Source organism: Uranotaenia lowii, chromosome 1 (assembly GCF_029784155.1).
Source record: "Uranotaenia lowii strain MFRU-FL chromosome 1, ASM2978415v1, whole genome shotgun sequence".
Taxonomy (NCBI): domain Eukaryota; kingdom Metazoa; phylum Arthropoda; class Insecta; order Diptera; family Culicidae; genus Uranotaenia; species Uranotaenia lowii.
In genome coordinates, this window is record NC_073691.1 from 6,447,920 (window position 1) to 6,465,692 (window position 17,773).

The 17,773-nt window shown below is 35.6% G+C and overlaps 1 protein-coding gene across 3 annotated transcripts in view; it reads left to right on the forward strand.

The window, feature by feature from the left end:
- LOC129753908 (uncharacterized) overlaps positions 1–13,929 on the forward strand; it is a 48,089-nt gene extending 34,160 nt beyond the window's left edge. For 2 of the 3 annotated variants that reach the window (XM_055749760.1, XM_055749765.1), the window contains exons 2-5: positions 2,328–3,976; positions 4,298–4,318; positions 4,478–4,596; positions 12,938–13,929. In XM_055749760.1, coding sequence (XP_055605735.1) covers positions 2,506–3,976; positions 4,298–4,318; positions 4,478–4,596; positions 12,938–13,327 — 2,001 coding nt within the window. In that variant the 5' untranslated portion in view covers positions 2,328–2,505 and the 3' untranslated portion in view covers positions 13,328–13,929. The remainder of the gene's footprint in view (positions 1–2,327; positions 3,977–4,297; positions 4,319–4,477; positions 4,597–12,937) is intronic. The other variant, XM_055749771.1, reaches the window with a different exon arrangement.
- Positions 13,930–17,773: the final 3,844 nt, after the last annotated feature.

Below are 17,773 nucleotides of genomic sequence, written 5' to 3' on the forward strand. Positions count from 1 at the left end.
AAAATGACAAAAATGACAAAAATGACAAAAATGACAAAAATGACACAAATGACAAAAATGACAAAAATGACAAAAATGACAAAAATGACAAAAATGACAAAAATGACAAAAATGACAAAAATGACAAAAATGACAAAAATGACAAAAATGACAAAAATGACAAAAATGACAAAAATGACAAAAATGACAAAAATGACAAAAATGACAAAAATGACAAAAATGACAAAAATGACAAAAATGACAAAAATGACAAAAATGACAAAAATGACAAAAATGACAAAAATGACAAAAATGACAAAAATGACAAAAATGACAAAAATGACAAAAATGACAAAAATGACAAAAATGACAAAAATGACAAAAATGACAAAAATGACAAAAATGACAAAAATGACAAAAATGACAAAAATGACAAAAATGACAAAAATGACAAAAATGACAAAAATGACAAAAATGACAAAAATGACAAAAATGACAAAAATGACAAAAATGACAAAAATGACAAAAATGACAAAAATGACAAAAATGACAAAAATGACAAAAATGACAAAAATGACAAAAATGACAAAAATGACAAAAATGACAAAAATGACAAAAATGACAAAAATGACAAAAATGACAAAAATGACAAAAATGACAAAAATGACAAAAATGACAAAAATGACAAAAATGACAAAAATGACAAAAATAACAAAAATGACAAAAATGACAAAAATGACAAAAATGACAAAAATGACAAAAATGACAAAAATGACAAAAATGACAAAAATGACAAAAATGACAAAAATCACAAAAATGACAAAAATGACAAAAATGACAAAAATGACAAAAATGACAAAAATGACAAAAATGACAAAAATGACAAAAATCACAAAAATGACAAAAATGACAAAAATGACAAAAATGACAAAAATGAAAAAAATGAAAAAAATGAAAAAAATGAAAAAAATGACAAAAATGACAAAAATGACAAAAATGACAAAAATGACAAAAATGACAAAAATGACAAAAATGACAAAAATGACAAAAATGACAAAAATGACAAAAATGACAAAAATGACAAAAATGACAAAAATGACAAAAATGACAAAAATGACAAAAATGACAAAAATGACAAAAATGACAAAAATGACAAAAATGACAAAAATGACAAAAATGACAAAAATGACAAAAATGACAAAAATGACAAAAATGACAAAAATGACAAAAATGACAAAAATGACAAAAATGACAAAAATGACAAAAATGACAAAAATGACAAAAATGACAAAAATGACAAAAATGACAAAAAGGACAAAAATGACAAAAATGACAAAAATGACAAAAATGACAAAAATGACAAAAATGACAAAAATGACAAAAATGACAAAAATGACAAAAATGACAAAAATGACAAAAATGACAAAAATGACAAAAATGACAAAAATGACAAAAATGACAAAAATGACAAAAATGACAAAAATGACAAAAATGACAAAAATGACAAAAATGACAAAAATGACAAAAATGACAAAAATGACAAAAATGACAGAAATGACAGAAATGACAAAAATGACAAAAATGACAAAAATGACAAAAATGACAAAAATGACAAAAATGACAAAAATGACAAAAATGACAAAAATGACAAAAATGACAAAAATGACAAAAATGACAAAAATGACAAAAATGACAAAAATGACAAAAATGACAAAAATGACAAAAATGACAAAAATGACAAAAATGACAAAAATGACAAAAATGACAAAAATGACAAAAAATGACAAAAATGACGAAAATGACCAAATTGACAAAATTGATAATTTTGAGAATTTTGACAATTTTGACAATTTTGACAATTTTGACAATTTTGACAATTTTGACAATTTTGACAATTTTGACAATTTTGACAATTTTGACAATTTTGACAATTTTGACAATTTTGACAATTTTGACCATTTTGACAATTTTGACAATTTTGACAATTTTGACAATTTTGACAATTTTGACAATTTTGACAATTTTGACAATTTTGACAATTTTGACAATTTTGACAATTTTGACAATTTTGACAATTTTGACAATTTTGACAATTTTGACAATTTTGAAAATTTAGATCATCATAGATTTTTATGCTGAAAAATCCTGTTCGCTTGTAATGGTCCCTTATCTGAAGTTTAAAAGTTAAAATTGCGATTTGCTTATTAGAATAATGCAGGCTCAAATGCAAAAGACTGTAAATAATATGTATTTAGGATTTTTTTCAACCGTTCTTTTTTTAAATATTTATTTTCATTGAATTTAGGCTTAAATACTAATCAATTTTGTTTATCTCTGTCTACTTCCAGAAAAAATGAGGAACTAGCTAATGCACAGTGAACGCTTGCCGACAAACCTATAGCGAAAATAGGCGGCAACCAGAAAAATACGAGACAGAACCGGCAACGGCAACAATCCGAGTCGAACCAAAACCCAAAATAATCTAGAAACTGAACAAAAAATCGCTCGCGCGACTGTTGCGAGAATATGGAGCAATGCAATAACGATCGACCCTGTGTGATCAGCAGTGGGAACTTCTTTCCGTCAAATAACAACAATAACGGCACGGGCAGTCCGCAGAAGCAAAAACAGCACCAACATCCGCACCAATCGTCGCTCCAGCACTCCCCGCCACCCATCAGCAAGCACCTGACGCAGAAACATGACCCGAACCTGCACAGTCCGACCGATCAGTCGTCGCTCGGTGAAATCGAGGTGATCCTGGTCCAGCAGCACAAGCAGGATGCCCTCTCGGTGATCATCCACCCGCAGGAGGGCATGCAGCAGATCAACATGTGCTTAAGTGGTTCCGGAAATCCGGGCTCGGTGGATTCGATCATGTCGACGGACTTCCAAACTCTCTCGCCGATGCACGATCGCGATTCGCCGGTCAGTATCAGTGCGAACACGTCCTACGCCACGTTGACGCCCCTGCAACCCCTGCCTCCGATCTCGACCATGTCGGACAAGTTCGCGTACTCCATAGGCGGGAACATCTGCGAGGCATTCCCGGGCATGAACAACAGCTCGGTCGGGGTCAACATCGAGATCAACTCGTGCTACAACCTGGAAAAGCTGGGCGTGATCCATTCGCCCGTTCACATCAACTCCGTTCAGGAGCTATCGCCCAATGATGTCCACCACGAGCTGGAGAAGAGCCACGTGGTGTTGAAGGACGCCAAGCTTGATCATCATCTGTCCGATAAGGACGTCGATGTGGTGGATGGCAAGAATGAATGTATGCTGGTACGTGCCTCTCCGATTCCTTCGAATCTCAGCTCAGTGGATGATCGCTTTCTAACATCGGCGTCCAAATCCGATATGGATCGCCAGAAGGACGATACCGATCATTTCACCAGTACAGTGCAATATCTGGACCATCCGGGAGGACCGGATGTGCTCCACGGTGGTGGCGTAGGAATGTCCGGCGGGGCCGGCCATCACGGCGTCAAAGATCACCACTCAACCGTTTTTCTCAACAAGTCTTTCAGTTCAAAAGCAAACATAAGCGACCTTAATCTGTGTAAAGAAATTGTTATAGATGATGTTTACGAGGAATCCGAACTGGATCACGTTAAGTTGGAGGAGAAGAAGCTGGAGGATTCGTTAAACGTGGGCGGGCATCACTCGTCGTTGACCAATGGAGGGGGTGGAGGTGGCAAGGGCAGTAGCAGAGGACTCGGCGTGATGGGAGAAGTTGGCTGTCTGAATGGGGACGTCGAAGAGATCAACACCAAGGAGCTGGCCCACCGGATCAGTTCGGAGTTGAAACGGTACAGCATCCCGCAGGCCATTTTCGCACAGCGCGTGCTCTGCCGATCACAGGGCACGCTGTCCGATTTGCTCCGGAATCCGAAACCATGGTCCAAGCTCAAGTCCGGCCGAGAGACGTTCCGGCGCATGTACAAATGGATCCAGGAGCCCGAATATCAGCGGATGTCCGCCCTTCGGTTGGCAGGTACTCGAGCAACCCGATTGCTTGGATTGTTGATGTCGTGATCGTGTAGTAGGCTCTGGCACCAAGATCTTGTTTTCTTTTTCACAGTTATTTGCACCTATTTTTGTTCAAGTTTTTATATTATTTGAAAAATATGATTTCATTAAAGAAGCTTTATGATTTAACTTTGTTGTTTTATTTTAGCGTTTAAGTAGCATTTAAGTTCCGATTTCAATGTTTGACGTGTAAGTAGATGTGCTTGATTGATGTTTTGCGTGCTGTTTGTTTCCGGAGCCATCCAACTAATCGTGATATTTTCCCGTCTTTCTTTCTCGTTTCAAGCTACCCAATCGGCTAAACCAGGTTAACTAACTTTACATAATACAACTTTTAAACTTTAAACCTAACTTCGAACTAACCATACTAACAATTAACCCTTTTTTCCATTTTATGCAACAAACTCACAAACGCAATAACATACATCACGGAACTAATCTCGAATGTGGCTGACAAAAATACTAGCAGCTGCGGTCCAAGTAAAGAAACACGAAGAACCGGAACACAGCGTTATGGGACACTCCAAGAAACCCCGGCTTGTCTTTACGGATCTCCAGAGAAGGACCCTGCAGGCAATATTTAAAGTATGCACATTTTCTATGTGAATTTGTAATTAAGTATTTCTTTGGATAAGGTCTATTTGGTTAAAAAACTACTCAACAGAATCACTTTCGAATAATCAGGGACACACTGTCTCTATATTTTCGACCTTTGAGCAAAGCTATAATGCTCGGGCTTCAAGTAGTCTATCCGGCTACTTCAGATAGTAGTTTGGGCCGAAAATCATGCTTATCATATTGCCATTTCTAGAAACAAGATTGAGAAATGAATCTCGTGGACGTAGAAGACCTCTATTATATGAATTGAACTGTTGAATGCTTTTGAAATAGTACTTACCTATCAGAAACAACTAAGACTTATTTATTAGACTGGTCTTAATCGGGCCAAAAAAGCATCAAACGGATTAAGATTTCTTTTGGGTTAAACTGTATAAATTTTGGTGTCTCTAAGATTTGAAATTGGCTTTTTGCTATAGCAAAGTTTGTAGTCTGGAAAAAGTGACATTTTTGTTAAAAAAAATCCTGCAGCGTCACTGTTGCACTAATCCTGAATTTTTCAAGCTGCCCAAGACCCTGAACGTGTTAGAACTGTCAATCAAATGTTATGACGATTTTATAGTTGAATAATATGTTTTTTTCACATCTTTTCAAATGGCACCTCTACACTGTATGTTGGGTAGGACCCATTATGCCATATGCAGAAGTGTTTTCGTGTCATTTGTTGGTTCGATTGTCGCGAAAGTTGGTATAACGAGTTTTCTGGGCCGGAAATGTTTCCTTATAAGTCACAAACTTCTTCCACCTTAGAAAAGGGGGTCCTTTATAAGATCGACATAAAAAAATAATATAAAATAATTCAATTTTAAAATTGTCATAACTTTTGATTGTCTCATCCTAAAGGTTCGCGGTCTTCAGCATAGTTTTTTGTTGAATCTTCAGAAAAAAAGATGCTGAAGAAAATTTTAGTTCAGTGTAACAGTGAAGCTGAAGATTTTTGAAAGAAAACGTAAATTTTTTCATAATAATTTCTTTAAAAACTTTTATTTTTTTGCTACAGCCCATTTCAAATCTTAGAGCCATTAAAATTTTCAAGTTCTCTATTATACATGTTTCAATCTGAGTACCGAAACGGTGCGATAATATCAGGTTATGAAAATCCATCAGTTAATTAGCAAAACCGTATCGGTAATCAGTTTAGCTCTTTTTACGTTTAAAACAAAATTACAAAATGAAGACTTTAGTCCAGTTTGAAAACAAAGTTGCCAGATCAGGACTCAAATCTAGTGTAAAGGCAAAGTTGTCATCTGTGAACTTCGATCCAATTTAAAGGTAATGTTCCCAGCCCAGTTTAGGACTTCGGTTTACTCTTTATTTCATGATTTTTTTTTTTAATTTTTCTTTAAGAATCATTTCAAACAGTTGCAAATGATATGTACATCAAGATAAAAAAAAAATAAAATTAAATAGGTTTTTTCACTTTTTTTAAACATTAAGGGAGAATGGGGATACTTGATCCTCTTTTCTTATTTTCATCATATCTTTTTGGGAAAATTTTCAACTCACCATTTTTGTTTTTTTTTTTTTTGACAGCGTGTAATTTCAAGTTCATTTGCTCCAAGAGTTAGAACGGTACATGAACCCGTAGATGAACTAGAAGTATTTTCGTGAGACTAAAAAAATTGTGATATTTTCGAAGTTACAGTAGACTTGATTCCTTACTAGATTAGACTTGATCCTTAATTCAGGGTGCCCTGACCCTAGGCAAAAATTTAGTAAATTCCAAAGACAAAAGGTTCGTTAACTATTTTTTGCCATATTAGTTCGCATTTCACAGTTTGTAAGTATCAGACAAAAATAATTAATACTTTAAGGCGCAATTTCCTGGTTTTTAGATTGTATTTGTAGTCTTTTTTAACAGATAATTACTGGATAAACATTATTGGAAAAATTTTAGTAATTTCATGATAACCAAGGATCACGATACATTTAGAAGGAAAATATTTAATTTTGGACTCTAAGGATCAATTATACCCAAAACATAAATTTTGAAAAACTTTTTCTTAACAAAAATTGAGAATTTCCTATTGATTTGAAAATATGGCATATTGAAGTTCAAATTATACTTTAACGATTGATGTATTGGAATAAATATTTTTAATGTAATTTTTTCATGTGAGAAACATTTTAAAGTGATAAAAAAGATCTTCAAATCACATTTTGCTTAATATTTCAAACAAAGTTGAATTACTCGAAAAATAATTTTTTTAAAATTGGTTGAGATGAAAGTATTGTTGCTTTGTTCTATTTGGCACATTTTTCTAGAACATTTGATATTTGTCAGATATTCCGGTTTCGAGATATAGCGAAGGAATTAAGTATCCCTAGGGATCAAGTATCCTCACTCTCCCCTAATTGTTTCAAATTTGTTACTTTATGAAACGAAGGGTTAAGTAAGGTAAAAGTTGTCAGTTCCCAGTCGTCTTACAACACCTCATTATATTTTGCAATAACAATGCGAATCAACGGGAAAGTGGTATTCAGTTTTTCAAACTAGTCTCTTTCAATCTTTCAGCTAACTCTTTTCACCTTGCAGGAAGGATTTGAAATTCTCATTTGTGATTAGAGAGTTTTGTTTTCTAATGGTTTTATTAGATGATGATTTTTTCCGAGTTCTTAACTGATGTTGGTTCTACAGCGTATCATTTCGAGAGACGGGAAATTGACAGTTGGTAACCTCAACATTTTTAAATAATTTTGACGGTCGCACCACAGGAAATAAGACACCGAACACGAGTGCTTGTTCAATTCTCGTGTTATTTTCTGAACTATACAAGACTCTAGCCCACAAATTTTTGAGTCGGAAAAGTCAGAAACTAAAAATAATAATTTAACCATCTACTACATACGCGCCTATATAAGGCTATGATCATTTAGTATCCGGGCACTGTATTTCGGTGATAGCTACGATACTAAAACTCGGATATACAAAACTTTAGTAGCGTTGTGTTGGTTATGGAAAGAACTATCTTGCCTATTTTTGATAGATTTTTAAGTTAACGTGTTGATCAGGATCGCCCCTGATGGCAGGATCGATAGCATCAGATGTTCCGAGATTAAATAAAAACGCACTCATTCAAAACAAACATTACAAACTTTTAGTGGACTGTATAACGACTTAAACTAATTTACAATTATGACTTCCGACAAAATACTTTGGTCTCTTTAGACCTCTGACAATGGCTATAAAGGCCTCTGACACTGGCCCCAAGGGCCGCTGACTTGTTACCGTCTCCGATGGTGGTTGGTTGGAAAAGAGACCGAGCCTTGGGCTGATTTGGGCAGGACCCTTCGGGAAACCCTCTTCTTTGCCGAGGAAAAGCCGATGATTTTGGCGCGCATTACTGCCGTTAATGCGCGCAGCATCGCCATGTTGCTACTGGGTCATTTCGTCTCATGTTAGGGTGGTTCGTTTCAGAACACGTGTGTTTGAGATATTTACGATTCAAAAAGACATGGTAAAAATAAGTTTGCACAATCACCTCGGAAATTCTTTATTGTCGACTTGAAAACTCATGAACTATTGATTTTTTCTAAATTTTTTTTTTTTTGGCTCAAATGGTTAAGAAGTATAAGGAGCCACTGTAGGATGCTTACGAAGTTCAAACCAAGCATCGGATTGGGACCCTTGATCTCAAATATGGGTAAAAAGGCTATGATTATTGAGAATAACTAGAAGTAGACCGCTTAACTATGCAGTAAATCCGTTTCCGACTGGCAAAAATTGTTGTCTGACTAGTAGACACCGAGTAAATAACTAATAATGAGCAGTTCCATGAATCGCAATCTGTGCAACCGGTTTTTACGCAATGTGACAGATGTGTTCTGATGGACAAAGAAATTTATGATAAAACCGAATATAAGAGGTCAAATTTTTCGAGATGCCTACTCATTAAAGGGTTCGAACCAGATTCCAGTTGGTTTTTCTAGGTGAATTTGTGTAAAATATCATGATTTTGTAAAGGTTTTGCTCCTGTGGTAAAAAAGATTAATCAATACATGACTGAAAAAAGTGTACAAAGATAAAAAAGAGATTTTATGAAAAAGTTAGAGTTTTTCTTGAAATCATCGATATTTTTTTAAATATTTTTTCATTAAATGTCATATTAACACCTTCATTTTCTCCATAGAAAGATTTCCGATCAAATGAATAGTTTTTAAAATACACACGTTTTTAACTGCCCAATCATAGGCTTATGTTCTCGATCTTTTCTTCACCAATTGCTGTAATTTTTGGTTTAGTCGAATTAAGTATTACATTTTTTCTGTCTAAAATGTTTTTAAGGAAAAGTATAAGGCTGCTGCATACATTCAGGGGTAAAAAATACTACAAAAATGCTACCTGCTGAAATCATAAAAATTAATGTTTGGATGGATGAAATTTTGAAATTAACAAACGCATGATGCAAAACAATCATATTTCAGCACATGGAAACGAGATTTAAAAGTTGAATCTTTGAAAGCTCAGACTGGTAACTGAATTATAAAATAAAAAAATTTGTGACTGTACAAAAAATATGTTTACATCAACAGTGTTGGTAAAGTGTTGGAAAGCAATATAAAGTTTGTAGATGATTTCATTAAGCCAATCCACCATACTGGGTAAAGTTTTTTATGCAATATAAAAATGATGAATTTGTACATCTACTGCTTGATTTTTTTAAATTTTCTATGAGCATCGAAAACTTAAAAAAAAAATTTCACGATGTCAGTTGCTGTGATTTTCTTGAATAACTAGATTCGCTTGCACATTTTTCACTTGAAGAAAAATTTACATGAATTTTTTTCTCACCTTTTTTGTGCGTTCTTGAATCATTTGTTTACAGTGTAAACTTTACACACATTATCTGACAAAAGCGATTTTAAGCTGCTTCCGAGCTAAACTACAAGATACGCTATTTGGGATTTTGCAGTCTTATCACGACTCCCATAGTATTCAGAAGAGTAATGCAGACTAAAGACTAGGCTTGCAAACATTAAACACTTAAATTGGCTGTATGGCAAACTTCGTACGACCTCACGATAGGTGACCGAAATCATGCCCTTTTCCTGTCCAATCTTAGACCCGTTGCCAAAGGATTTTCGGAAGGAATTGTTGATTGTTTGCTTCTGAAAATAAATGAAAAGTTATGTCTTGTTGAAATTATCAAATGTATTTTTAGATACACTTTATATAATTGGCACCAAAAAAAAAATCACATGAAGCAGGTTGATGTCACAGGGCGCACTTTGTTCGACGTTGTTCGTTGCGATGGTCTAATTTCTATTGCAGACAACGCTGCAGTTTTTTCTTAAAGCTCCATGAATTTACGTGCCACGATCCGAGCCGGAACATCTTCGAATGACGCCGGAATCGCAGCGCAGAAGCAGTTGTCTCAAAAAAGGATAATTCAGTGCTGGAGAAATTTCAAAACTTAAAATTTGATCACAAATAAACTCCATTTATCGGCTTACCACAAGATTTTTATAGGTTCTCATTATATCCTTAATGATATTTTCGCCGTTTCGTCCGGTTTCAGCTAGAAAAGAAATTATAAGCAAATAGAAAATGAATAAACCATAAAAAGAATTACGTCAATATGTCGAACGAAGCAAAGTTCCTGTTTTTTTCTCATTGTTTCAAGTTTCAACAAAACTTGATTGCTTTGATTGTAAAATTTGTCATTTCGTTTGTTCTTCAATAATTCCGCAGTTACTTTTTGTCTGGTATGCAAGAGACGTATGAATACGAAGGTGAGAGAAAAAGTACGAAATTGAAGAGCGAAAGTAGAGATTAACGAAATTTTTGTGTGAAAACTCTAGCGCGCGAAGAAAATCGCACTGAACCGTTCAAAATTTATGTGCTTTTGGTTAATCTTGGCTAAAGGCATCACACTTGAAATTTTAAATGTGTTCAATGACTCAAAGGTTTTTTTTTTAAATGCAAACAGTAGTTATAGAAAACTGCTTCTGGGTGCAAAGGCCAATTTAGTTATCGATTACAAGCCTGATATCAGCCTGTGATTAAGTTTTCAAATAGATTTTAAGAATTTAAATTTTCAATTCTTAGTTTTGGAATTTGTTATTTGAATTTCATATATCTATTCACATTTCAACCCGTTATTTATTGAAGTAGCATTCCCGATTTTTTTCTGTTCGTATCGGGTCGGGCTAATCCGGGCATTAGGTTTTTAAATTTGATACTCAAAACCACGTAATATTCGGGCAAATCTAGCCAAACTCTAATAGTGTTTTCGTTTATTGGCAGTGGGAACCTAGTTACCCACGAGTTTTGCCCTAACTGCTGTTATTTTGTTCGGTTATTAATTCAGAAGTCCACTAGTTTTGCCCGAGATTTGAACCTCAAGCAGGCGGTTGCACCCCGTAAAAGTTGTCAGTGTTGGGGGTAAGCATAAGGGTGAGTATAGCAACCATATATTTGCATCGTCCCGGGTAACGATTCTGTTTGTTTATTCAGAAAAAGTTTTGCCCCGGGCTAGTTGAGAAAAACGAAAACGGCATAAGTATTCGGCAGAGTTCATTACATTATTTCACAATTCCAAAAAATGCATGCGAGTTTGTTTCGCTAAAACAAGTTAAAAAATTGAAATTTATCTAAATTGTAAAAATTCTGTGGAAAAACCGGGTCATTTTCCACCGGGTAACCGGACCGCAGCGGGCATTTCCCAATTTTATTCTTCGAAAATTGGGGTAAGTTCGGTTGAAAACCGGCAATCTGGAATGCTAATCTACATATATTCAGATACATTGAAATTATCGTTCTCTATTCGAATAAATGGGATTGGATTTAGGTGGTTTTTCTAATATTTTCTGGTTATTACGCGTCAATGATTTAAATATTTCTCGAAATGGTTGATTAAACACGCTTTTTAAAATTTCAACTAAACATTTTTTTAAATATAAAATTTGACGAGGGCACACCCATGTAACTTATCAAAAATTCTTTCTATACACTCAGTGCTGCTCCCTTCTGAGAAGAGGCATCATAACAGGCGACTAAAATAGCTAGTACACCCTCCATGGCAACCTGTATGCATATCTCAGGTGGCGATGGAAATCCCGTGTTAAGTGTTGGTAAAAGTTTTTTTTGTAAACATTGTAACCATGACAATTCGTGACGTCAGTTGCATTTTCAAACAAACAACAAACAAATTTCAACAGCGAAAGCTAGAGGAAAAAATCATTGCCAACTGCTGTTTACGTTTCTCGCCTGGAATACATAAACATCCTGGCAAGTGACGTTGGCTTTGTTTACCTTTTTACTTTTTGGAAAACGAGTTCTGTAATAGTGTGCGTGTTTGTTTGTCACCTTTCTTTGTACCTCATTGCCTCCATGGGGGTCAATGGTTTGAGGGGTTTGAGTAACCAACAACGTCAACGTTAAATAACATACAAAATTATCAAAGCAACCGTTGTTCGTATTCGCACTGCTGGTATCAATTTCTGCATGCTTGTTTTTATGAAGAAAAAGATTCCCAAATCCCAATTCAATAGATGATTTTCTTCTGGAGCAGAGTAAAATAAGAAAAGCTGAGTTTCGGTTTAATTCAAGTTAAAATCGAGTATTTTCCGGATGACAGTATAGGGTTAATAATTCGTCCAAAAGATCAACAAAAATATATTTTCACCATTTAAAGTATTGTAGATGGCTCTGCAGTACTTACTTCCTACGGATATACTTTTAAAGCTGATTTGTTTTTCTAATGCACTTATATACTGAGTTGTTTTAGGAATCCTAGTGGTATTTCAATTTCATTAAGAAAATTCCTTAAATTCACAAAAAATCACGAAACGAGAATCAAAACTGTAATTCAGATTCTTCAACGAAATTTGGTTCACCCTCTTTTTACGCTGAAAAATTCACAGAATCTTATGAAGTCTTCTGATTACAATTAGTTTTTTTTACTAAGAAGAACTTAATAGATGATTATTTTTTTGCCTTTTTTCCAAAAATTGTATAACTACTAAGGAAGGCTAAGGAACTTAACTTTCAGTACTTTTTCGATTGTAGTTTTTGACACATTTCAACCATTTTTTCCTAAATTTGGAACATGTTAACACTGAACCATAGCTATAATTTTGTGTAGTTTTGTTCAAAATTGGCCCCCAAATAACTGAGTTATTAAAACTTATGTGAAAAGTAAATGTTGTGCATTGTGCCTTTAGACGGGGTTTAGTAAGTAGCAAGCAACTCAATTGAAATTCAGTCAATATGAAACGAATGTTTGCCAGACTTGTTTAATGCACAACTTAATGTTCAATGTTGAAGCCATTCGACTAACAATTGCCTTTTTCTCTTATCAAACAGGAAACTAAGCGACCTTCGAAGGAGATGCAGGTGACGATTGCCCGGCAGCTCGGTCTGGAACCGACGACGGTGGGCAACTTCTTCATGAACGCCCGGCGCCGCTCGATGGACAAGTGGAAGGAGGAATCGGCGAAGGCGTCGCGAAATGGGGGAGGGGGTGGCGGAGGAGGCATGGGTGGAAGCGGAGTCGGAGGCATGGGCAGCAGCGGCAGTTTGAGTGGTTTCGGCATGATGGGCGGCGGCGGAAGCAACAGCAGCAGCAACGACAACCTGATTCTGGAGCATCTGAAGGACGACTCGTCCGATGATGCCCTCGGGGGATACGATGAGTCCTTCGCATCGGACGGCGGACCCATGGAGCATAACTATCAGCAGCACGTTCTCAACTAGTGATTAATTTAATTTATTGCGAAATAATTAGTAAAAATCAAACACACACACAACCAAAATCAGCAAAGCAAGCAAATAGTAGATCAAAATGGGTAATTAGCGAAGGGGAAGAGCGAAAGAAGAAGGGAGGCGAAAGCAGATGTTATCTTAAATCACACGTGAACAAAATAAGGAAATGCAAGCGCTAGTTAAATGAACAAAAAAAAACACGATACAATATGAAACAAACAACCCAAAACACATTCAGTAGGATTATTCAGAGTACTAAAAGAGAAAAACCAAAAGTAAAGCAAAGCAAAACAAAACCAAAAAAATCGTAGGTGTGTGGCTATTCACGACAGCTTGTGAGAAAAAGACAAAAAAGCAAGTAACTCTAAGAATCTAGTAGGTTTTCTTTGCATTTTAAACCAAATTTAAGTTAATTTAAACTAAATTATATTAAATTAAATTATTAAACTGAAGCAAAATCCAAAAAACAAAAAAAAAAGAAATGGGAATGCAAACAAGTCTAGTCTGTTCTTTCGAGTACACAAAAAAAAACATACAAGAAAGGAAAAAACGACCCTAAAACAAATAAGTACTAAGACACACCACTGTACATGTACTGTAAAGTTGAACCCTATCATTAAATGATTTCAAAAACTGAATCGGTTCGTTATTCAATGGGATCCGAAAAAAATATATTATTGGAAGGTATTTTGGATTGAATAGTTTTGCTGTTTTTTTTTAAATTTCAGTACCTATATAAAAATTCTTCTTGAAATTTTAGCTATTTATCTGTGTCTGTAGCATTACTTTTTTTCAACTTTATGACCTCAACTTATTTACTTCAAACACAAAAAGAAGGATATGGATTCAGTTCCGGGTCCATATTCTTATCCTGATACAAAATAGCCGTAGGAACGGGGGTGTATTGGGGGCTAAAGCTCCCCTCCTTAAAGGTTCATGAACTGATGTTTTGTTCTGAGCAAAGTCCTAATCAAATTCCGTTGAATAGCTAAGGTGATTTGAGAGTTAAAATCTGACTCAGAACAGAGGTCATGTCCAAAATTTTGATACCGTTTTTCCAATTTTTTTTGATTTGCTAAGCATGCAAAAAGGTGAAGAGTGATTGGCAATAGTGAACCCCTCTCACCAGTCTCTCGAGTCCGTTCCTCTACGGTTTTGCCTGGTACTGAACCCAAACCTAACAGAAAAGGGGTGGGCTTAATAACGTAATCTAAACATCCTGGATAATGATTTCAACTTCTGATTCTGGATCCCCATCATGAGCTCAAATCCTGATAATGTTCCTTATCATGATCTTGCTCTCTGATTCTTATCTGGGATTAAGATCCTGCTTTTGATTATAAACTCTGATCCTAGTTTCGGTTCAGGAATAATAATCTTGAATTCTGATCCTGGTTCTGAATTCTGATACTTATCTCGAAATATAGATCTTTACCTCGGTTTTTGGTTCAGAATCCTGACCCTTGATTCAGATCGTTATCCTAGAATATTATAGATTGTCCTGATTTTGATTCTTGAATCACAATCACGCATTCTGCTTCTTTGATTCTCAATTCTGATTGAGAACCCGTATTTTAATTAGGCCCTGATTTCAATCCTGCAACCTGATCATCAACGGAATTCTTATCCCGGATGCATATCCAGAGCAGATCCTAGCTGCCGATTCTGGATCCAGATTCTTAAACCTGATTCTGGATTCAGGGACCTGATTCCGATCTTAATTTTAATACTTGATGATATTATTGGACTAATAGCTTAATCCTAATCCTAAATCCTTAAGCAAGATTCTGATTTCGTTTTCTAATGCCGATCCCTGATCCTGGTCCTGAACTTGCCCCTTGGTCCTGACTCGATCCCAATTTTAATTCCATATCTTACGCTTATGGTTTAAGTCTTGATTAAAGTCTAGTCTTCTGATTCAAATCATGATTACACATATGCACAGATGTACAAGCTATATTTAAGCCTCGCATCTTGTGTAAAAATCCAAACGATTCTTTTGAATCAATTTTTCGTTCTTGGTTGAGCCACCAGATGTCTCCAAGGACACCAGAGAGAACTGTCAAATAAAATGCAATGTTTTTTATCAACAAAATAAGAAATCAGTTTTAAATAGGTCGCATGGCTACTTGATGAATTTCGCAACACATTCGTGATATTTCATAATGAAAATTTGAGCTTAAACCTTGTTGGGGATTTTCCTCAAACTTGCTTGAGGAACCAAATTTTGTAATATAGAAACCGGAAATGATACGAGAAAAAGCCTGCTTAGAGAAGTCTAGAATGGATACTGCTGCAATTCCTCTGGCCTGTCCAACTTTGTTAGATTTCTCGGGCGTTTTTTTTCGGTAAAATTTACCAGATAAAATTACCAAGTTTGACAGTTTATAAGTAACTATTATAGTACTTGCCTATCAACAAATTGAAGCCGTTTATTCTACTAAGATGAACACACAAAGCTTTCGGGGGTCCACTTAGCAAAATTTCGCTATAACTATCCGTTAGCAAAAATATTTTTTTACTGTTGAGTTAGCAAAAAGCTAAATTTACTTGATTTTAGCAATAAGAAAGTTCATTTTGCTTGATTTTTGTAAAATGAAGGTTTTCTAGCCGTTTTGTGCACAGACAGCAGCCGCCGCGCCGATTGGAGGAAAAATAACAAACTGACACGATTAGTCGTTCTAGTGGTGGCTAAGTATACAACATAATACTAGCCAAATCTACACCGGATGCGTACAGGTAAGGGCCGATTATAATTTGTACAAATTTATCGATTTTAAGCAATCATTCTCCCTGATTCTCCAGCGAAAAAAACAATAAATTTTGAAATTTCAGATCCGGGCAATCTTTTCCTCCGGGTTTTGCTTAAAAATTTGAGTAAACATTGCGGCGGCTAACTTTTTTCTCGTTTGCTAAAAATATAGTTTAAAAAATTGCTAAATTGATTGCTAAGTTTCTAGCTGGTCAAATTTGAGCAAAATTTTGCTAAATTCCGGCCTCGAAAGTTTTGTGTGAAGGTTTATTTATTTTTGAGTCCATATACAATTGCGCTCTTTCGAAAATCAAATACTTCAATTGTTATTTCGTAACTTTTAAACGGCGCGTAACAAATGGATCTTTTTCTCTTTTCTTTTTTATTCGAGCTTGTACTTGTATATCTGTTCATCTGTGATTCCAGGTACTTGAATCCTGATTCTGGAGGCTTGGTAGGCGATGACTGGTTTGAAATCGCACGTGTTTTTATTTCGTCTCGAAACTTAAAAAAAAAATGCGATTTCTTCGTGAAGTCTTATTATTTTATTTTTTTTATTTACATAGTGTTCCGTCTTACGACATAACTTGACGAACATAATTCCTGTCGTGATCGTGTTAAGTTGGACAAAGTACAACAGAACGGTCGAAAAAACACATCAACCCGGATCGAAAAATCAGACAAAAATCGGTCGGGATTTAGTCCGTTCAACCCGTGAATCGGTTCGAAAACAGACCAAAAACGAACCAAATTTGAAACAATTCAGCACCCTGGTGACATTACTTTCCTGACGACGATAAGATTTCGCGAGTGAGCTGTCAAAACAATCAGGGCGTTTCCAAATTAAAATCGGTAAGTTTTTCGACCAAAAGCGGACCTGCTTTTCGTGGGAAAGTCTTTCAGCCCATTGCCCCATTGAATCTGAGTGAATGTCGTCCAAATGTTTGGCCCATCAATCCACCGACGTAAGCGCAGTTTTCTAACCAGAGACGGAAAGAACGATTAAAAGTATTTGAGGCGATCGGTCTTCGGGAGGTGCCGAAGAGGGACATCCTGGATGAAACAGCATTTGAGCTGGAATTGCCGGAAAAGACCCTCCGACAAAGATAGTTTTTGGATGATTTCCGGAAAAAATGGTTTTAGCACGGTTTAACATAATTCATATCAAAACCTGTTTGCTGAGTTTTTCCAGTCAGTTTTCCTGAATGACGATGGACTCACTTCAACTGTATCACTTGAATCTTTACCGTCATACAATATCCGTTTACCTACTCTTACACTTTCTGATGTTGACGTTTATAATGCCCTTATAACAGTAAATGTTTTGAAAGGACCAGGGCCTGACAATTTGCCACCGGTGTTCGTAAAAAAATTGTGCCTCCGCAATAGCGATACCTCTAACAACGTTGGCCGCGTTCCTCACATACTGGTAATAGACAAACTTAGACACCTTGAACTTCCTGAGTGGATAATAAAGTGGCTCGCCTCGTATTCGAACTCCCGCTTGGCCTATGTTAGAGTCAACTCTTTCTGTTCTTCGAAGTTTTTGACACCATCCGGTGTTCCCCAAGGCAGTCATCTTGGGCCGTTAATATTCATGCTGTTCGTTAACGATTTGTGTTACATGATGACGTTGCATAAACTATTTTATGCAGACGACCTAAAGCAGTGGTTTTCAAACTTTT